The sequence below is a fragment of the Vanacampus margaritifer genome, chromosome 2 (assembly GCF_051991255.1).
Source record: "Vanacampus margaritifer isolate UIUO_Vmar chromosome 2, RoL_Vmar_1.0, whole genome shotgun sequence".
In the NCBI taxonomy this organism is placed as follows: Eukaryota; Metazoa; Chordata; class Actinopteri; order Syngnathiformes; family Syngnathidae; genus Vanacampus; species Vanacampus margaritifer.
In genome coordinates, this window is record NC_135433.1 from 37,938,578 (window position 1) to 37,961,743 (window position 23,166).

The following is a 23,166-nucleotide window of genomic DNA, read 5'->3' on the forward strand; positions in this document are numbered from 1 at the left end:
ATGAAAAAAAAAAATCCTCTTCTGTTTAACAACGGCCTTCCTTTGCGATCTTCCTCTCAAAAATCACAGCTGCAGTCATTTGTTACGCCACAGGGTTAGAAAAAGAAAAGGAAAAAAAAAGTTTATTTTCCCAGGATCCCCCATTGGGCCACAGCGTGCTGCCCGTTACTACCCTACGGTCGGAACAGGAAGCCCTCTGTTGCCTGTCCCGTAAGTGTGTCATTGCGCATTTGTCCCTGAAGATAATCGGAACCTCCGCACACCACTCAGAATGAGACAGAACTGATCTTATCTAGTGTGTTTATGATGAGACAAAATCTCATCGGGTGTTTCTGTGACAGGCCAATTGTCTTCTTAACTGGACCTTGACAACTTATCTTCAAGTATGTGAAACTTGTTTGATACGGGCCAAGGATCCAATTGTCTTCTTAAGGACCCCGCTTAACTGGACCATGACAAATTATCTTCAAGGGTGTGAGTATTCTTGTTTGTTCCAGGCCAGAGACGGTCTTTACAAAGGCTTGGCTTAACTGGAACTTGACGACTCATTTTCTTAAGTGAAACTTTTTGTTCATGACAGGCCAAAGACTAATGGTCTTCAAAAGGACCCCGCTTGACTAGACTTTTGACAACTTATCTTCAAGTATCTGAAAGATTGTTTTTTTCTCTCCTTTTTTTTTCTCTTTTCTTCTTTCTTTTCTATATATATATTTTTTAAATACATTTTTATTTTGTATGTGGGTGAGTATGTGTATGTGCATGCGTGTGAGTGTGTATTCATTAGTTCACCTAAAACCTATTAAAAAAATCCCATACCCTTCACCTAAACCGAACGCTTCCGAATCCAGCCAGAGTCGTGAGGCCGTCAGGAGACCCGAGGAAGGACCAAAGAAAAGAAAGGAAAGTGAAATCCAGCACCGAACAGACACCACCCACCGGGAAAGATTGTGTTTGTGATGGGACAAAGACTAATACCGGCAGTCCTGTTTCTACTCACCTCTCCTGGCTATGCTACGTCTCGGGTACTACCTCGGAAGCTGGGAAATTTTATGTTCGCCTTAGTCCTTTTGTCATATTGTGCCAGTACTTTTGACATGGAACCGCAACATCAGGGGGAAAAGCAGTGAATTCATGGAATTCACGGGCAGAGTGAAAGGGGCTTATCAGTGTCTTTGGTACACAAATGTAACTAAAAGTGACTTCTTTTTTTTTTTACGCCTGTGACTTTCACACAAACCCCGCAGCAAGGCGGAAGATCAAGACTAAAGCCTGCCTTTCAATAATTAGATGCATGAGAATGATGTCAGTGGTGGTATTAAATGTTATTGATGTATCAAGTACTTGACAGCAACAAGTAACTTTCACACAAAAAAATTTAAAATCCGGAAAATGTTGAGATAAGACTAGCTTTTGATGGGTCGTGTGAATGAGATTCATCAGACTATCAAAACCTTTTTTTCTATTCAAATGAGAAACGGTGTTATTAGCATTTTAGATGACCTTGGTGGGTAGAGTGAAAGTGTTAATCAGGGTCCAGTCTAATGAGGTGGAGGACCTGCGGTAGTGGCTTTTTAGTAGGGAACTAACTATGAGAGAACTAAAAATGATATGCATTTTTCTAAAAGAACTGTATCCATGTTGATCCTCTCATACGCCCATTACGATGCAATGCCTTTAAGTATATGTATGTCTATAAGGTTTATTTTAATGCTTAACATGCATTATTGGTGTGTTGCTACCAACATTATACATTTATTTGCTAACTGAATTTCCACATGGCTGACAGAGCGTTTTTTTCCCATTTGAATTCTATCCATGTCCATCCTTTCATATGCCCATTAAGATGAAAATTATATACAGTAACTATATGTATATTTATAAGGTTTATAATAATGCTTAGAGTGCGTTGTTACATGTTAGTGTGCTGCTAGCAACATTACATGTGTATTTGCTAACTCAATTTAGGTGGCATTATGACTTTCTACATTACGATATTTCATGCATAGGAATTAGAGCTGTCAAAGGATTGATTTTTTTAAAATCAGATTAATCACATCTTAAAATTTTGATTAATCATGATTAATCACTTAATTAAAAACGGCTTTTTAATCAACATTTTATGCTCACCAAATTTGAAGAACACCAGTTTTGTGTTAATTCCTTCAGTTAATGTTTAGTGTTATGTCATTTAATGTTATGAGGACATCTTCAAACATTTTTTGATCCACTGCACACATCGTCCTCTTTTTCTAATCAGTTGATAATAATTCTGATATGAACAAATATTCCTGAATGTCATATGCAAATATTTATTAAATGCTTTACTTTAATGCATGTAGTTACGTTTACTGCTCAAACACAATCTGTGCTACCTATAACATAACCATCCACTGTCAAGCTAAAGCATCATCTGCGGTCAAAATTAATAGTGTGATTATTTTGTGTTAATACATGACTATTGCAATATTTTTTTGTGATTAATCAATGAGCTAACACTTTTAACTTTTGACAGCACTAATAAGAATAGTGAATGGTGTTATTATTCAGGCCTATTTTTCCCTATTGAATGAAGTATACTGGCAACATAAACATAGCGCTTCAACTTACTAAAGTTTCACATGAATCCTAAATTCAGAGTTGTTTGTCTCTTTAAAAATACCTGTCATTGCTTCAATAGACATTTTATGTATCAAAAATTAAGTAGCATTGGTCTGAAAAAAGTGGTACCAAACATGTCAACTTTTTTTGTGATTTTTAGATTCACAAATAGCATGCATGAACGATTGGTGGAGTTTTCAGCCGCAAGTTGTAACTCCCACACTCAAGTAGCAGCTGATGAAAGCTGGCAGCAAGCAAGGAGACAACCCGAGTAAGAGATGTTCTGCTCGTTGCACTATATCCAGTCTGTGATCTGGCCCGTGGGCTACATACCAGCCCCCACCCCCACACACACACCCCACCTCGCCACCATCCCTGGAGCTCCCAATCCGCAGTGCGCAGGGAAAAATATCAACACATTTGTTTCGACTGGCTGTTGACCCTGCGAGCCTCTTGTCTTTCCCAAAGTGGCTTAAATAAGCCGCAGGGGGGCGTGCAGTCGCAAAAACAAACACACGCGTGCAAAGACGGCCATTATGAGTCGACTTGCTGCCTCCCCCGGGGAAGCCCACGCTCTGCTCCTCATCCGAGCGTGACACAGCCGGAAGGGAGGCGAGAGGAAGTCATTGAAGAGACAAAAAGTGGAATGATCGTGTGCCCCTTCCACACTGCGCATCAGACAAAGCCTCGGTACAGCTGGCATTTGTCCGCCTGTGCCTTTCATCCAGAACTTGCACAAGTGTGCTCTCACACGGCCATTGCGGCTTGACGCATTCGGATGAATTGCTGCATGGGAGGGACTATTGCTTTCAACACAAAGGGGCATGACCAGTGAGTTGTGGGTGGAACTCCCAGCTATAGCCGTACAGTTTTCGCTTCTGATACCACATCCAAAGGCTGCAAATTTTCGAGACAACTTTCAACGTCCCATCTTGCCACATCACTACCTTACATACAAGATAGTGAGCCAGGAAAAAGTTTCTTCATGTGGCCAGTGTGAGAGGGGCTACAGATGTCATTCCGCCTAAGTTACAACTCTGATGCTTCGGAAGCTGGCAAATTCATGGCTCGACTTCAATGGCCCATCCCGAATGTGTACCTTACCTACAAAACAGCGAGCTGAGACTAACCTGGCTACAGCTGTTGTTCCACGTCTGATATTGGCTCAAACCAGGAAAAGGTTCCACCTGTTACGATTCTGATACGACTTTGCAAGCAGGAAAATTTGAGGTTCAGCTTCACTGACTCTGATTTTGGACTGATTTTCGTGCTCTTTATGAAACACCTTAAAGGGGAAGTCAAGTCAAAATTTTCTTTACAATATGTTCCATGCGCTCCACTAGTCTACGGTGTTCTTATTACTGCACTATCATTATAGCACAGCAAAATCCACCAGTTTTTTCCCATCCCAGGTGGCAGCCATTTTGAAACTTGGTGTCGACTGAAAATGACATCGCAGTAGCTAAGGGGAACGCCACACAACCAAACCCAGAAAGCAGGTGAGCTGCGATTGGTCATTACCTGAGACCAGAGGCTCGATGGCGCTCACATTCCGTACAGACGCTGGTATGACCAGGCCATACAAATTTCATGAAAACGTCATTACAGTCGGGGTTCCTTTCCATCTCCGCCGCAAATGCATGTACACGAGCATTTGGGGTAGAAATCAACAAAATTCAAATAATCTTCAAGGCTTTTAGTTTTAGGGCTAATGTTATAAAAGGAGTTTTACTGTTGTGGGATCACAGTGTGTGGTATATTTACGGTTTCAATAATTAATAGAGGTAAATGCAAAATGTTCTTTTTTTCTTTTGGAGGGGGAGTTCCTCATGGTTTATCTTTATCCATGTCAGTGCTAAGTCCCTATGAACTGTGAATACTGAGGGCTTACTGTATCACAGCACTTTATAAAACATTGCACAAGTATTGTTTTTATATACTGTAGGATACAATAATATACAATTACAAGACATTAACTACAGTCATCTCTGCTTGTGCCTCTCATCCCAGGCTGTGCAGGACGAAAGGCCTCCCTCTTTTTTTCCCGCCCTCTCTGTGGCACATCACACACTATTTCATGCTAGCTCCCCTCCCTCGCGCGCCTCTCGCATTAAATGATACTGTTTATACACAGCAGCATCTATCATCCCATTTCACACTTCCCCAGGCTTGTTTATCCGCCTCAGGTTCTGGGGCGACGTGAAGGCGCACTACTCCCTCTTCCTTTCTTGCTTCCTTCCTCACTTTGCCGTCTCCTCCAAGCTTGGCAGCTTGCAGCCGTTGCGAGACAAAGGTATATTAAAAGTCGAGCGCTGCCCTTTGATCCACGTCTTGGTGGCGGCGAGGCGAAAAAGCGGTGACGTAGTTTAACGTCTAATAACGAGTTGTTTCTACAGTTAACAAATGCCTGCCGAGTCGCTTGCTTCTGTGATGCAATCAGCGACAGCCGCCTCGTAATCACCACCTTCACCGTGCGCCAGGACCGGTGCAATAATAAACTGTGCTTACAGTACAGCGCATACCTTTATTAGATTATTTTCACGTACTTTTGAAGGCGAGGAAAAACAAATTCCGTGTGATTTTGACGCAGTGTGCTGCAACCCACAGATTTTTTTTTTTTTGTCAAAGATTTGGACTGACGGTTCAGTGAGAGGACAAGCTCTGTAGTTCTGCCGGGGAAAAATAATCTCATTTTCAATGCTAGTTCCAGTCTGACTCCTGATATAATTAACTTAAGTGTAGAGCCACTATGCGTAATGACTTTCGCTAATCCCAAACCGCGTGACTCACACAAACACAAGTGTGAACTTTGGGGTGGGTATCGTGGTAGTTTATTGCATATTAAGCACAAGTTCAATATTGGAAGAAAACATGCTGACATTGCATGTAAAACTATATTTTTGTAAGAGAGGAATTATTTATTTATATCCGACAGGCAAACTTCATATTTAGTATTGAAATTATTTTAATTTGTAGTATAATTCCATGTTTAAAATGTAGGATTTTCTTACCTGACTTAATACAAGATTGTCAGAACTTTTTGGGTTCATTTAAAAAATTTAATTAAAAAAACGACGAGTGCTCCGATTGTTTGTGTTTGTTCTACAAACTGTAATTCCATTGTGTAAAACACAAGTGAAAACAGAATACAATGACTTGAAAATCACTTTCATGTTTAAATGAATACACTACACAGACAAAAGATGTTTAATATTCAAACTGATGAATGTTATTGTTCTTTTTCTCTCATTTTGAATTGAAACACGTTCTAAAAAAGCTGGCAACAAAGACTGTGAAAGTTAAGGAATGATATTAAACACAAAACAAAAAGCACTGTTTGGACCATTGGACCAGACAATGAAGGGTAGGATAAGGTTCACCACTTTGTGAAACACCATATAAGCAAATATTCCAGAACGTTTCTAAAAGTACAGTTGCAAGGAATTTAGTGTAGTGAGTTTTCATAATCTATTGTCATCGATTCAGAGAATCTGGAGAAATCTCTGCGCAGTAAGACTAAAAAACACCATTTTTGGCTTGTGACCTTCAATCCCTCAGGCGGCATTGCATTAAAAACGGAAAAGATATTGCTACATAGACTAAGGAACCATTGTCAGTTAACACAGTTGCTCGCTACATCTAGAAATGCAAGTTAAAACTCAAAAGCCATATATCAACGTCTCCAAATGCTGCTGGCTTCTTTAATCTAAACTCATCTGAGATGGACTGGAGTGTGGAAAAGTGTGCTGTGGTCTGAAGATTCCACATTTTGAACATCTGTATTTTTATCAGCGAAAGTTCAAAAGCCCCTATCTGTGTTGGTACGGGGCGTTTTAGCGCCCACGATATGGGTAACATCTATGAAGGCAGCATTAATGCTGAAAGGTACATAGAGGTTTTGGAGCGATATATGAAGGCATTACTCAAGTTGTATACTTCAACAAGACAGGCCTTTCATTGGTCATTAAATGCGTGTTGACAAGTTTGCACTTTTTTAGCTGCACAGATATCAAGATATGGATTGTACACGGGTTTTCATCCAGTATAGTGTGTTGTAGTGTTGAAATACCCCGTCTGGTGACTCCAATTTGCAGTGCGGACAATACACGAGATGAACACATTCCCATCCCATTCAAAAAGCAGTCTTGTCATTAAGTTGCTGGTATATTGATCCTATACCGTTATCAATCACACTGAGTGTCAATTCATGGGTGATTAAAAACCTTGTTGAGGTGTGTTGAGGACACTAGTTGAGCTGTCAATGAGCATGCTGCTTGCTGCGGCTAAATGTCTACGATTGAAGCGAGCGATTAAAGGTGGAGGGGCGCTGCACTGTTAAGGGCGGTTGGCAGAGAAAGACACAAATACGGAATCCCATTAAATGCAGCCGAGTGTGTCCGACAGGCTTCGAGCGGCGAGGGGGACAGCCGGCGAGCATCCCGTTTCAAGTCGAGCGTATCGCAGCTTGCACTACAGTCTCACCTTTCTCCTTTTCTTTATTAAAAGATTGTAACCATGGTATTCCTTATCTTTAATATTGAAATCAACATTTTTCTGCACTAACTAAGCACGGGCGACATGATTTTTCACTTTCTTTGTGTTGTATGCTTACACAGAGATCATTACTTTCAAATGTCCTCAACCAATTTAATCCAAGTTTGTCGATTATTTTATTGGGGCTTATTAGAACAGTGACAAATAATTCGGCTCCATTAAAAAAATAAATAAATACAGTTGTGACTTAATGTTACACCAAACAATTACACAGAAATCAACATTAATTTAGTCAAAAACAATTTGACAAATGTAACATGGCGGCATAAGACTAAATATATGAAGTGCATGATGTTATTTGAGATTTTATATTGAATCCAACCTTAAGTTGTAGTTTTGATGAATGTTGATGGGTTTGATCAAAACAAGATAGCAAGGACAGGTCAGGCTCTTAGACTGAATGAAATGAACACATATTGAATGTGATGAACGTTCCCCGACTTGGTCGGCACTCTGGATTCATTACAATAAATTAATGGTGACCAGCTGCACCTTGGACAGTGTTGCGATTTGATATGTTTCATTTGCAGACTCATGATGTTACTTTTGATTTTATATTCAATATAATCAAATTTACCTTGTAGTTTGGATGAATGTTTTTTGGATTTATTAAAACAAAGTTGTGACGGATGAATGTTTTTGGGGTTTATTAAAAAAAAAAAAGTTGTGACGAAAGACTCTTTAACCTTTTTTTTTTACATTGAAATAAATGTTTACCTTATGTGATGAATAGAACATGACTTAATCCACATTTATTGGCATATTAAAGCAAAGTAAGAGAGACTGGCTGAATTTGGGATGCCATTATGACTTTGCTCTTTCATTTGCACCCTTATGTCTTACATTGAAATCAACATTAATTCACACTTTAGTCCACAGTTGTCGACACTCAGTTTATTAAAACAAAGTAAAAACAACTCGATCTATATTTAGGAGGAGTTGTTAGTCTTCTTCCTCATTTGCACAATTGTCATGATGTTAATTTCTGCTTCATATTGAAATAAACATTCATTATTATATATTTTACATTGAAAATAACCACTAATCTGTACTTTCATTTATGTAGCTCATTCGTTGAATTTCTCACCCGACTTTATCCAAAGTTGTCGGCACTTTGAGTTTATTAAACACAAAGTAACGGAGTCCGGCTTCAGTTTTGTTGTAACTCTTTGTTGTTCATTACACAAGCTCATGCTACTACTTTAGATTTTAGACTGAAACCAAAATGAATTCTCAGTTTAAGTCAATGTTCGACATGGACTTTACATCCTACAATGTTTATTCAGCAAGCAAGCATCTCCTTCCAATTGGAGCGCATCACAGTTTGCCCACTATAGCCTCGGACACCCCTCCCTTTCCACTCACAGGGGCGGGGGATTACAGGCGATGAGGGGGGCCTCAGGGATATTTAAAGCAGCATTTCAAGGGAATCTGGCCTGCTTTACAGCCTCCCTAGGCCCTCTGTGACCGGGCCCTCTTCTGCCTCTTAACTCCAGCTGTGCTAATCAATCTCCTCTGCTCTGGTCACGGTGGTGAAAGAGACCCAGAGAAAAGGCAGAGAGGAGATGGATGGAAGAAATAGGTGAAAAGGCGCTGATTTTCAGGGCTCAGTGGGGGATTACCTTGCATTTGCACCTTAAGTCATATGCCGACAACATTTGAACAAACTCACTAAGTGGACTCGTTGCTTAGTTTCAAAATATCAAATTCTCAAAAGGTGAACAAGAGGCGTGTGCATGTCTCTAGTAAGATATACTATTGCAATATTTAGATTTTTTTCCTTACTTGAACCCAATGGGAACCGAACCCTCACACTAAAACCGAGTTATGTACCGAACCATGACTTTTGGTGTACCTGGTCCGTGACACCCGTGCTATACATCGATTGTAAATGCAGCAACGAGCCTAGATTTGCACTCTCTCACTTGGTCGGGTGGGTGGAGGCAACGTCTACTAAATATGCATGCGTGGAGCCGAGCAGCAGCCCAAAGCAATCGCCGGCTCTCATTCTTCGCGGAGTCAAGTCGACTGCTGACCATCCCATGGAGGGCCTTGAGGATGAGTGGGGAGGGGGTGGGCTGCACCGGCACTTTTTTTGATGTGTCCACTTAAAAAGCCAAAGCGTCTTGTTTCTAAGTTTTGTAAGGGGCTTTGCGAAAAGCCGCATCTCCCAGGACTCGGCGGGGCCAAATGGGGGTGGGCTGTGGGGCGGGGGGGCTTAGCGGGACAAGCCGCAATGACTTTTAGAGGCGGCTGTATTAAAGGCTAAGTGGCAATAAAAACAAGCGCGATTTGGCTCTCCATTGCCGCCTATTCTGGACACGCTTTAGCGGCGGCGTAGTTAGAGCCTGGGGATGGGCGATAAACTTAAATAGTTTGTCAGACGCGAGGAGTGGCGAACGGGCGCGGGGCCCACTCCTTTTTAATTTGGCGAGATGAGGGGGAGGCTTTAGGTCTGAAATTGAAAAACTATTTCTACTTAGACTGTCATAAATGTCATCAACAAGTTGTGTTCGGCGAAACTGCAAAGCATTAAGGATTTATCATCGGAGTATTGATGGAAACAGTCGGTGCTTAACCCTTAAACAAGTCATTTAAATGTCCTCATTTGGCCCGAACAACAAGAATTGTCTCAAAACTATTCTGTACAAATAGTTTATGTTAATCTTTGAACACTTCTGTTGCTTTAATTATGCATTAAAGTATATTATTGAAGTATTAATAAAAAATAAATACTTATATACGTATATACTTAATAGAAAAGCGAGATGAAAATGGCATTTCCAATTTCAGGAACAAATGTGTCATTTTAGGCCAATCAATTGATCAGTTATGGCCAAATTCAACTTATTTTTAACAAACATTTATTTTACATAAACATCATGATGCACTATCTATATTGACACGCACTTATCGGTTCAGTAACAGTATAAGGTATAAGGTGTGAAAAGTGTGGGGAAAGCTAGGAGCCCACCTGAAATATTTTAATGTTGGTATAAGTAATAAAAAGATTTTTTACAGAAACATTTTTGGTCATTTTTGTGTGACATTTTTGTTAATTTATGGAACAAAGATAACTGAATTTCAACTTTCAAAAGATTTTTCTTTTTACATGAACATTATCCTCAGAGAACAGAGATGACTAAAAAAAACTGGTCAGCATAGTCCCAACGGCTTGAAGATGTCCTCTTAAGGGTTGATCAACAATGTGTCAGTGGTAATTTTGACAGCAAATTTTAATTTAGTTTTAGTTATATTCTTTTGACTAAAATGAATGAAAGTTTTCGTTAGAATTTAATCATCTGATTGTATTTTAGTTTAAATCCAATTTTAGTCTAGTAAATTGACAATTTAGTCGATGTTTTCCTTCAGCATACATTTAAACTTTTATACAGAAACTTATAACACACCTATTTGTAACTGTAGTTTAACACGCAAGACACATTTAACACAACTGTGTCTTTATTAAACTTTGCTTCAATTAAACAATTAAACAATAATATGCAGTCTTAAAACGTAGTTTTTACCTAAATAAGAAATAAAGTGCAAAATTGCCTGAGAGCTGCGTAATGAATATAAACATGTTTGAACAATAAATAATGTGCAGTGACCAGTTTCTGAGTGGTTCTCTTCACTCACCCGCGTTTCATGTTTCATTTCTTCTTCTGATTGGATTTTGTGAATATTCGTCACTGTGCTGTTTTTGTTTTCGTTTTAGTCATAGACGAAATTGTCACTCAATATTAGTTATAATGATCGTCTCAATGAATGTCTTTTATTTTAGTTTTCACTTCATTTTTGTCTGAAATAAAAAAAATGTTTGTGACGAAAAATATGCCTAAAATTTTTCGGCGACGCAATTGCCACTGCAATGTGTGAGTGTGACTTACGTAATTGGAGGCGCTGTCGGTGCCTTCGGATCGCAGGACGGCCAGCACGAAGCAGACGTACTCCTGCCCGCTGCTCAGTGGCTTGTTGTAGAAGCCGTTGTAGCGCTTTTCATCGCCCAGCGTGAAGGTGAGCGGCAGCGAGGCCAGCTTCGCGGCGAAGTACGGCTTGGACGAGTCCAGGTGACGTCGCCGCCTCAGTGCGGGGCCTTCGCTCGATTTCAGCAGCTGCGGAAAGAATAGATTTGTTCTGTTAGGTAGAAAGAGGGGCAACGGTGGGGGACATTGACGGATTTGTTCTTCACACCAAACTCAGCCATACTTTGGCCTTTCCATCTTTCCTGAGGCCAAGATGAAACTCTACCAAAGTGATGATGGGTACATTTAAACAAAAGGTGGTCTGTCCTGAGTTTTTTAACGCATCTCGATGCAATTAACCTGAAACAAAAGCTGGAATTCTAAACTTTTGTCTTTTATACCCCAAACGACTTCAGTATACAACAAAAACGATGGCGTTGACCTTTCCGTTCAAATGCTCCTGGAGATGACTGTATACAGCACTGTAGCCAAACCTACATCAATGGCTAAAATGTCTCAAAATAGAACACTATATACCCATTTGTTGAGTAAGCCAGCTGCAACATAACACAGAGCACTGCGGCGGGGGCATTTTGTTTCGTGTCAAGCACGGCTCCAGATGCGGCTTTATTAAATGATGATGTCGCAGAGAGGAGACAATGGCCCGCTCGCTGTTTAATGACTCAAGGAGGCCTCTCTCTTTCTCTGCCAGCCTTGTGCTTTATTTAAATACGCTGCTATTAATATTCTCACTGTCGTTACGCTTCAGTCCCCTCATGGGACGGGAAAATCTTTATTAAAAGGAATGATGAAGTAGTCATGAACACTTTATGTAAAACTGTGTTATCTGCAAGTTTAAGGAGGCCAAGACTTTCTAAAGGCACTTTTGATCAAATTCAAAACTTCTTGATGTGAGAGGCGATCGGCTCAATATTATATGACAATATTTGCAGTATATTTTAAAGAATTGTTTACCATGTTTAAAGATTTATTTTATTTTAATGTATGCATTTATATATTTATTATTTAAGGGAGTGGTTATTTTTCATAATTTATTTTGCAATAATATTTAATCCATTTGTTGTATTTTCATTTTATTGTTTATTTATGTATGTATATTATTTATTTTGTCATAAAAGTTAAGGTATTTATTTAATTTGCATTCTATTAGTTTTTAATTTTGTTAATTTTTGTTACATTAACTTTAGGATTTATTTTGAATTTTGCATTGTTTTAGAGTATGTTTATATAATTACTCATCCAATTATGGGATTGATTGTTTTTTTTGTTGCAATAAATAAAGTGATTTTCTACATTTTTATTTTACTTTGTGTAGATATTCCTTCAATTAACAGATTAGTTTTATATATTTGCGAATATTTAAGGGTTTATTAAATATGAATCATATTAGTTATTTTGTTTATTTCTGCATACATTAATTTATTGATCAATTTGAGGGATTTATTTTATTTTGTGATGATGCTTAAGGAAGGGATTTATTTTGTTTTCTTACAAACTGTATGTACCATGTAAACATATTTATTCATCAAATCAAGGGATTTATTTCATTTATTTTTTCCAAATTTATCATGCAGTAAAGTTTAAGATGATCAGATGTTTATGTTATTGATTTTGTGTATTAGTTTTATTTAATTTTACAATGTATTTTATTTATGTAAACACTTGCTTCCAATCCAGGGATTAAAAAAAAATAAATTTTTTTAGTCATTTATTTTCCACATTCAATTATTAATTTATATATTTAGATCTATATTCATATATTTAATTCATGTGATTTCTTATTATTGTTTTATTCAATTTTATAATTCATTGAATTTATTATATCAAAGTATTTGCAAACAGTCCCCATCATTGCCCAATCTTAGGTGACAATGCAGTGCTACTGGCTCAACCAACCGACGACAGCGACAGTGCGGTCTTGTTTCTACTGTGTTCATTTTGATTGTGCAGGGTGGTGTCTACCTATTCTGTGTTTACTGGGTATGGTGCATTGAGCAGATGGGCACTGTCTGCAGACTTGGCATGCAATAATTAGTCACCCTCCGCCGCACCACCTCCACCGTGCTCAAGCCCAGGAGAGCGCTGAAGATAATTGGTAACAAGCGGACACTTCCCGCCCAGTCAGAGTTAATGGCGACCTTTCATCCATCGCATAACGTGCCAATCGGCCACCGGCCGGCTGACACTTACCTCATCCAGGTCCATCTCGTCCGGATTCTTCCAGCGCCGGCCAGACTGGGACACGGGTAGAACGACGATGTAGTACCACCTGATGAAAAACAACAACAAACACATTGGCATCTGATGACAAACTTGAAGGTTGGAACAAGGTTGAACATGAGCAGATTAGTACTTTCAAAAAAATGCTTCACATAAACACAACACAGTGCTCACAATGCACACAACACATTGTCTCAGCCAGACAGGCCTGGAGCTTAGAGACTCCTGAGGTTAATAGGACGCCCCGTGTGAGTAAGCTCTAATTGCTGTCATTAGCGAGGCCTCAAAGAGAGCCAAAAGTGAGGCATTTAGTCCAGTTGGGAATTGCAATAAATCAATATGTGGGGGGCGAAGACATCTTCCATGCATTATGATATCTACAGACTCTTGTTACACAAAGATCCTGAAAAATAGAAGACGACTCCAACAATCGATTCAATGCTCTGAGAATGAAATGAGCTGGATGAATGAGAATGTTCGCAGGAAGATAGACCTTTGGTTTATGGATATTTTTAACAACACGGCTGCTATGTGTGCTTCATTCTGCTTCCACACAGCATTTTGAAATCAGAAAATTACGTGAGTTAAGCCCTAACTTGAAACAATAACAATGACTTAAAACTCAACAATCAGAAACTTACTTGAGATCTAAACCATGCTTTGAAAGCATAATCCTGACTTAAGTTCAAACCATAATTTGAGACCCTAGATCAGGGTTCACCAATTCCGGTCCTCAAGGTCTGGAGTCCTGCAGGTTTTAGATGTTTCCGCCCACTAGCTCACCTGATTCATATAATCATCTCATCAGCATGCCTGATAATGATCCTGATCTTTAGTATTACGTGTGCTGGTAAGCGGAAACATCTCAAACCTGCAGGACTCCGAAACTCGAGGACCGAAATTGGTGAACCCCACCCTACTTTGAAACCCATATTTGAAACCCTACATTGACAGTCTAACCTTGGCTTAAAATATCACTTTGAAACCCATCCATCCATTTCCTGAACTGCTTATTCCTCAAAGTCTAACCCTTTTTTGCAAAACCCTAATTTGAAAGCAAAACCTTGGCTTGAACCTCTAATGTGAAACCCGAGTGCTGCTAGCTAGGAATCCAAATTTGAAGCCTAGAAACCCTTAGAAAACCCACAGTTCTACCCGAGTGAACAAGTGAATGTAGAGAAAAAACAACAAACACAAACTATAAAACAAACAAACACAGACCATATAAAGCCTCAATAAGAATGTTATTGTAAAGCTGCTTGACTCCTTTCTATGTAGTCGCCAATTTTAAAAGTTCCTCTCTCGCTGACAGCCAAGGCGGCTTGCTTCCCGCTCACTTCACTTCCAAGTTTGTGATTTAGCAGCCACCACCTCACACACACACACACACACACAGTGCCGCAATCCAAAAACTGCCAAGCCCTCCTGTCATCTCTCTCTTTTTTTTTTTTTTAAATCAATCAAAGCTGTTTTTTTCCACTGACCTGACTCGCGTGGTGGTCTGCACCTTGGGCAGGTTAATGGTCATCTTGCCACCCTGCGCCTGATGGGTGCTGTACAAGGGCTTGGTCTTGATAAGGTCAGGAGCGGTGCGGATGGACACCTGCTGCTGCAGACCTCCGGCGATGTTGCCGCGGCTGGTCAGCACAAACGAGTAGTCGGTGTCGGGCTGCAGCTGTGTTATCAGCTTCCGCTTCAGGTTGCCCTGCACCTCTACGCTCTGCTGGTTGTACAGAATCTGGAACGGTGGCATAGCGAGTTAGCAAACAGTGCTAATGCTAACAGGTTCTTGTACAATCACACACGCTTATTCATTGCACCTTGCAAAAAAATCCATTTCGCCCTCCGTTACACATGCTTATGTGTCATATGATGAATGTGATCAGCCCTCCCGTGTGTTATTCATGAAAACAGTCTTGCACAGTAGAAATCAACACAACTTGAAAAAAGCTAGTGGTTAAGTGATGAATTACAAAGGCAGTATATTGATAGTGCGACTTTTTTCCCCACTTTCTGTGTCAGTTTCCATTTCTACAGAGCAAGCAATGGCTCCTCTCATAAGTAACCTATACTATGAAATGCGCCATGAGTGACACTGACTCACCAATTTGTTCATGTTGAATGCTAATTTTTTTTTTTATTCCTCGTTTAAGTTCCGCCTTAACTCCCTGAACACACACTTTCTACCAGCTGCCTGACACATATCGTGTTTATACCAAGTCAAGTCAAGTCATCTTTATTTATATCCCCAAACATACTTTGAGTGTGAGATGCCTAAATTTGACTACCAACAACATTTGGCTCCCTCATAATTGATATTTCAAGCAGAGATTCACCACTTAATCTTTATATTCTACTCAAAAGATGTGATGATCTCAAATCCAGAGCGATAGAATTCCGCCATCTATAGGGATCTTTTAGCCATTACAATCGTAAAATAAAAAACGGAATTTTACAGACAAGCTGGGCAAGACCCTTTTCCATGACTCCCCAATTAATAATGCAGTTAACAGATACGTTAGTAGCACTAAAAGGTTGGATTCCAGTTGACAAATTAAATGTTCTAGCTCCTCTTGCCAGTTATTAATGATAACTATCACCTTGCAAAATACAAATCAACAAAACAACTTGATGTCATGCACAAAGTGCACCGGACGCTCAGTCACGAATGTATACATGGTCACGTGTGAATGCAATATATTTATATATATTGGTTATATGATTAATGCCATTGGCTCCACTCCTTTTCCGTGATAACTGGCACCTTGGGGGAAAAAATTCAACAACTGGAAAAAATAGGAGTAAAAAAAAAAAATTGTCATTGGCACGCTCTGGCACATACGCAATTGCACAGAGTGCATGCCATTGTCACTTATGATACCATCCAACTTGTAAATAAGAAATGAACTTAAGAGAAATAATGCAGAGGCAAAAATAGTCCTTGGCATGCTCAGTCACACACGTGCGAGTGCGTCATATGATTAATGCGAAGGCTCCTCCTGCCAGCTCTTCATGAAACCTACCAACTTGCACAAAAAAAATCAATATCAAAGCCTTTGCTCCGTTCGTGTTCTGACCTGGTGAGCGCTCACCTTAAAAGGCACTTGGGACTTGTAGTTGGGCGGCAAATCCCAGGTGAGGAGCACCGACGTCTTCATTACTGCTTTGACGCCAAAGTTCAAGGTAGGGAAATCTGCGGGCAAACGGAAACAAACCTGTTCATTAACACATCGTTATCCAGAAACACACAAGTCTAAGCTTGTTTTTTTAGACAACATCAAAACCGTCTTATGATTAGTGAAGACACATCAGCGTAACATCCAAATAAGAATGTGTCTAGCATGACTTTACGCAACGATAAGAGCACGACGTTGTGTGTATGCGAATGCGACGGCAGGGAGGATGGTGTGACTGCAGCGTGTAATGAGATTAGTCGGCCATAAATCAATAAAAACACACACACCGGTACGCGGGGGGTTGGGATGCTCGATGAGGAAAGAACGCTAATGATGGAAGAAAAGACGAGTGTTCAAAAATGCAAGCAGGGGAACGTGTTGTTCACATGCTGTGCATGTGATTACTGAACCTCGCGTTTTTTGTCACTGACGACCGTTTAGCCTTCAATTTGCTAAAGCTCGCGTTTTGGTAAACATCAAAGACAATACAGTGCCAAATAACCTAATGTATGTATGTGGTGGAAAGATGAAACAACATTAATTTGTGTTTTGCAAGCATCAAAGATGATACAGTTTTCAGTGCACAAGTCTTTCTGAATGTAACACTTTTTCTAAACCTCAAAGCTGATTTACAGTATGTTTGACATTTGAAAAACATCAAAGACTACTTACAGCGTTGAATATACTTAAACATGTTAATTTCTGAAAAACATCAAAGAATACCTTTTGTTAAAAGAACCCAATGGTTTTAGGTACAATGTTACTATTTAAAGTAAAGCGGTTGAAAAGATTAGTTGAGACTTTACCACTCAGTTACAACATGAAGTCGAAGATGGTGGGCCCACGCTGCAAACTAGCAGCGGTGCCTCAGCCGTGTGGAAATAATTGACGGTGGCATGGTCACTTGCAGCAGGTATACAAGTTTATCATCAAATGTTTGATTCTCAGAAATAAGGGTCATAGTAACCCGCTTAATCAAGGCAACTGGACTGTTACTGCCTCGATTGAACCTTTGCCAATTTATCCGCAAAAATAATAAAGGAACAAGTGCTATGCACGGCCATCTAAAAAAGGCATTCGCTAACGCTAGTTGATGAAAAACCTAAATTGGCATATCAGCTGTCAATTAGACAAATAATATTTTACCAAAGGTGGGCATCAATCCGTTCTGTAAATATTAAAGGCAATTCATGTTCTCTTAAAGCAACACTAAGGAACTTTCAGTTTACGTTGATTAAGGCAGCGCCAAATGAACAAAAGCGGTAATGTTATGCCTGAAGGAAGACCACATTTCCCATGAGGACAAGCGCATAGTGTGGATTTTGAGCTCACACCAGCGAGTTAAAGCCAGTCCAGTGTTGATCCTTGATTGTCCTTTTATCAGACAAAACTTTTCAGTTGTTTTGCACCTTCTGCCAGGAAAGCAGTAATCGTGCGTCAACATTCAAATGGACTTCTGTTTTTGTAACGGATGGGAAAAGGGTGAAGTGACGTATGCCACAAAGCAGTCAGCGCATTTGTAGTTTTTTATGTGGCAGTGTTAATACCATCTTCCTCAAAGATGCTTAGTGCCAGTAAAATTGATACAAACCCCCTCAGGCCATAGCAAAGGTACCATTCAACTAGTTTTAAGTCGATGCTTCATCAGAAGAGTTATGAAAATATTTTATTAAGGTTGAAAAGTTCCTTAATGCGTCTTTAAAGAGACAGTGTGTAGAATTTTTTGATTCGTTTCAATGTTCATTCATTAAAAAAAAACAAACACTTAATTTAAATGATATATGAAAAAATATGTTCTATCACTGCAATGTAAATGTTTTTATATAATCGTAGGCCTCGTAATGGCTATTTATATTACATAGATTGTGCCATGCTTTACTGGGGGCAGACATGTTTTACCACCATCATTCTGCTACGGGCACCAGAAGGAGACGAACGATGCAAACATATTAATTGGTGGTAGGCTTGCGAACTGTGGTCTCAAAATGCATGTGCTTCAAAATTAGGTTGTTGCATTCCTTTAGTTCACCACTAGATGGTAAAAATGTCTACCCCCTGTCTTTTTTAGTGAACGTATCTCAAACAATTAAGTTAGTATTCAATAAAGCCAACTTTTTTGTTAACATCAAAGAAAACATTCAGTGACATCTACAAAAGAGATTGATCTAAAACCTACCATTGGACATGGTCCTGCTCTGGATGCTGGGACTCAAGGGTCCCGCGCCCTTGCTGGTGTACGCCTGCACACGGATGTCATAGGTGGTGTCGGGGTTCAGGCCCAAGATGGTCATGCGCGAGTCCGCCGTGCGGTTGGTGCTGTTCTGCTGGCTGTTGATGTCCCGGTACACCACCACGTAGTAGACGATCTTGCCGTTCCTCTCGGCCAGCAGCGGCGGTTCCCACGTCAGTTGAGTGCTGGACTGAGTCAGGCCCGTCACCTGCAGGTTCAACGGGAAGCCCGAGGGCACGTCTTCGGGGGTGCCGATCTCCTTGGTGTAGGCCTCGCCGACACCGGCACGGTTACGGGCGCTGAGGCGGAAGATGTAGGTGGCGCCCTTGTGCAGCCCCGTCACCGTGTAGTGGTCGTCGGTGCTGCGCAGCTCTCGCGACGTGTACGTGTCGTCGTCGGTGCGCTTGTACTGCAGCTGGTAACCCATCAGCTCGCCCACCATTTCTTTGGGGGGCTGCCACTGGATGAGCGCCGTGTTGCCCATGGTGGCGCTGATCATCATGGTGGGTTTGCCTGGCACTGGAATCATGAACACAGATTGTCACGTCATTGACTAAAAATGCTTCGTTTACACTAAAAGTCGGATTGGACTCCGGGGAAACGTTTCTGTCCCACTCGCTCTTGGTGACAATGTTTTTCTAATAGTGTTATCCATCCCACAACAAAAAAATGGTGAGAGATACAGTAATGCATGTGGGCAAGGAAAGCTGTTGATGGCCTTTCAACTGTTTATTCAACAGGACAAACTGTCAAACACACAAATACAAAATGAACACTTGCAGACGCAGACTCATGAGGCCACGCCTCTTAATGGCACACATCCAACACATGAATGCCACTATAAAAACAGGTTATTCATTTACATTCTATTTAAAGATGTATTATTATGTTTTATGCAATATAGTGCTACTATTCTTTATTTAAACATAATGACATAGTAATTCTTGTGAGTTTATTATATTAATATAAATGTATATGTATATATACATGCAATTTTTTTTAGCGATCGATTAATGACCGCCCCTTACTTGGAAAGACTGGAACTCGGAGAAAATTTTGCAGTAATAAATTTAATAATAATGCATATATTTGTGGAGACTGGGGTCAAGTTGTATTCTACAATTTTAAAAATGTTCAGAATTTCACAAGTTACTTCATGTTCAAGATTAGACTAGACATGTTCAAGGCTAGCTCTAGCCTTTAATATTGTCACCAACGTCTTACAAATGCAATTGTGCCATCTAGTGGCAGAACAATGATCTCAAGACAAATCAATATCGCACTCAATTTTTATAGTACATCATTTTAATTAAAAATCAATGTTATGAACTATTATGAAATTACTGAATAAATGACTAAAAGATGCAGCCATATTTCTATTCGTTTAACATTTTTCTGTTAACAAGAGTATGAAAACGTCATTGTGTAATTTATTAACGACAACACTGTATGTATTGTAGTGGCCATAAGCCTTTAAGAGGCGGGGCCTGGTTGGATGGCATGTGATGTTGGCGAATATGTGTGTGAGTGTCTAAGCGCAGCTCCGGTGAGAGTGTGCTCAATGTGTTTTAGTCTTCTTCCTAGTTTCAATTAACAACTGGAAATGTTATCAGCAATTGTGGCTCTCCTTTTCCACATGCAAAGGCATTAAAATAAGCAAGTAAATATTTAAAATAAAACCCAATCATCAGAAACAATCTGTGATATAATGGAGGAAGACTCACACACCTGCTCCAGTGGTGGTAACCAATTTAGGTTTGCAACGAGGTCCGTCTCCCCTGGTGGTGTAGGCCGCCACAGCGATAGAGTATGTGGTCTCAGACTGGAGCCCGGTAATGAAGGCCTCCTGCAGTGTGGCGACATTTACAAAAGCCCAAATTATAAACAAATACACAAAGAAGCCTTCTCAGACGGGCGGCCGCAAAAACAACTCGGCACCCTCCGTCATCCATTGGGTATCCTGGTCAAATCGGTCAACAACGCCCCTCAAAAACAACATTGGAATCTTCCGAAAGGCACACAAGCTGGACCAGGAACTTTTCTCGGTCAAGAAAAACTCCCACGTCCAATTGCAAGGCACACTCCAAACCCCATCGACCAACCGGATGAGCGGGAACATCACCAGCGTGTCAGTGTTCACGCCAGCTGCTTGGAAGACCACCAGAGGATCGACTCATTTAAAGAACAGGGATGGGCATTGTAGTCCATCGAATTGATTAAGAATTGGGTGGGTCGAGTTTGTTTGGACTTGTTGCTGTCCAAGGGCGTACTAATCAAACTAGGCCATTCAAACTGCGCCTGATAACTGCCATTATGCAGGATAGAAATAAAGGCGACTGGCATGCTCGGTCACATACTTGCATGCTTTTCAATTTAATATAATTAATGTTATTGTTCCTGTTGCCTGTTATTTATGATAACTCTGCTCGCAGCAAACTTGGTCACACAAGCACAAAATTGCGTAATGCTCATGCTTTATAATTAAAGCTGACGGCTCATCTTGCCAGTTATTGACAATAACCTCTACCTTGGACAGTAGAAATTATGACGAGAAACAATCTAGTTATCCATGATAACCATTGTTTTGCATAATATAAAGTAATACAATGATTAAAAATAATCCAAAGTAAATGATGACGGTCTATAAAGTAACACCAGTGGTGGTCTTCCCTTGCATTACCATTCGTGTACACTCGGCTAGACACAAGAACACGGACACGCTTGTATGGAACAGTGGAGCAGCACACAGCCACGAACATTGCACTCAAAAAAAAAAAAAGAAAAAAAAAAAAGAAGAACATGATCACACAAAAGCACACACAAGTACAGTAATTTCTGGACTATAAGCCGCAACTTTTTTCACTTGCATTCGACCCTGCGGCTAATACAAAAATGCGGCTAATCCATCAGATCACAAGGATGGGCACTATAAAGGAAGTGCAAGAGCGTGAGGCAGAGCAAAACAAACCAAGTGAGTCTAAATACTGTAGGAGAACGAGAGCCTCATTATGGGAAAGAAAGTAGCGGGAACCCGGTGCGGTAACATTAAAACACCTGCGGCTTACAGTCGGGTGCGGTTTATGTGTAACAAACTCCAGTATTCCCCAAATTTAGCTAGCGCGGCTTATAGTCAGGTGTGCCTTATAGTCCAGAAATTACTGTATTCACCACTACTCACCACTTAGAAGTTTGCTTTTCCTTTTTTTTTTCTTTCAATCTACACTTCATTTTTCTCTGCTAAGGTTCAATTGCAAAAACGCTTTTTTCTACCCCATATCTTTCTTTTTTTTTTGTCGTTAGGGACCAAATGCGTGTACGGATAATCGAGTGGTGGAAGGAATAACTTTTTGTTTTGCTAAACAAAAAATACTTCTAAATTTTATTTGATTGTATAATATTTCAATGATCAATCACAAACGGTGTATACATATTCTGAAAAAATATCAAATTTAAAATTGTCCATTCATGATCGTAAACTATCAAGTATGAAGGAATTATGCCTCCATAGTGTACAATAGCCATGCCACTTCAATTGCATCTCTAAATAACAGATTGCAAACATCCTTTTAACATGTTTTCCTTTACAAACAAATTCCTTCATGATGTCTCACAAAGTAACATCTTTGACAGCTGTTTCTTTCCCTGACATGAGAACAGTGAGCAGCGTCACATTTATGCTAAAGCGTGCTGATGAAGACGGGGTAATAACACGGCATAAAAGAGCAGCGCGTGACAGCAGATGTCTTGGAACGGCGGGAACGCAGTACCTGCCCAACGTCACATGAAATGGCCGCCTCTCGTGATTAGACGGCGTGTAGCCGCCAGTAAGTGTCTTGAAAGCTGAGCTTGCGATAGATATAGACTAGAGGGAGGAGCTGGCCAATGACGGCCATGATAAATCCAATTTGACAGCGATAAATCCATCTGACGCTTTTATTAATGAGGTTTTGTTATGTCATCGCTACGTCGTCTTAGGAATCAATTCAAGTGTAATGAGTTAACTATCTGACGGCGAGCAACAGAACAGAGGCGGCGTTTATCAGGTCCATCTATTTTGCAGTCGGCGCGGGCTGCCGGCGTTGAAGTAGAAACATACGGTACATTAGTGTACATATTACCATATTATCAGTTAAGGCCCAAACTATGCATAAAGGTTTGTGCCCAACTATACTCAAGAAAAATATAAACGCAACACTTTTATTTTTGCTCCCATTTTTTATGAGATGAACTCAAAGATCTAAAACTTCTTCCATATACACAATATCACCATTCCTCTCAAATATTGTTCATAAACCAGTCTAAATCTGTGATAGTGAGCACTTCTCCTTTGCCAAGATCATCCACCCCACCTCACAGGTGTTCCCAGAAGTGACTGGTTTTCTGGGTCTGAGAAATGGCGCTA

The 23,166-nt window shown here is 40.2% G+C and overlaps 1 protein-coding gene across 20 annotated transcripts in view; it reads right to left on the reverse strand.

Annotated features, from left to right (window-relative positions):
• Nucleotides 1–23,166, reverse strand: part of ptprfb (protein tyrosine phosphatase receptor type Fb) — a 257,682-nt gene that overhangs the window by 46,307 nt on the left and 188,209 nt on the right. For all 20 annotated transcript variants that reach the window (XM_077555459.1, XM_077555456.1, XM_077555457.1 and 17 more), the window contains 6 exons: nucleotides 20,493–20,610; nucleotides 18,711–19,283; nucleotides 16,451–16,551; nucleotides 14,843–15,096; nucleotides 13,329–13,407; nucleotides 11,043–11,267 (listed from right to left, as the gene is read on the reverse strand). In XM_077555459.1, the coding sequence (XP_077411585.1) occupies nucleotides 11,043–11,267; nucleotides 13,329–13,407; nucleotides 14,843–15,096; nucleotides 16,451–16,551; nucleotides 18,711–19,283; nucleotides 20,493–20,610 (1,350 nt within the window). The remainder of the gene's footprint in view (nucleotides 1–11,042; nucleotides 11,268–13,328; nucleotides 13,408–14,842; nucleotides 15,097–16,450; nucleotides 16,552–18,710; nucleotides 19,284–20,492; nucleotides 20,611–23,166) is intronic.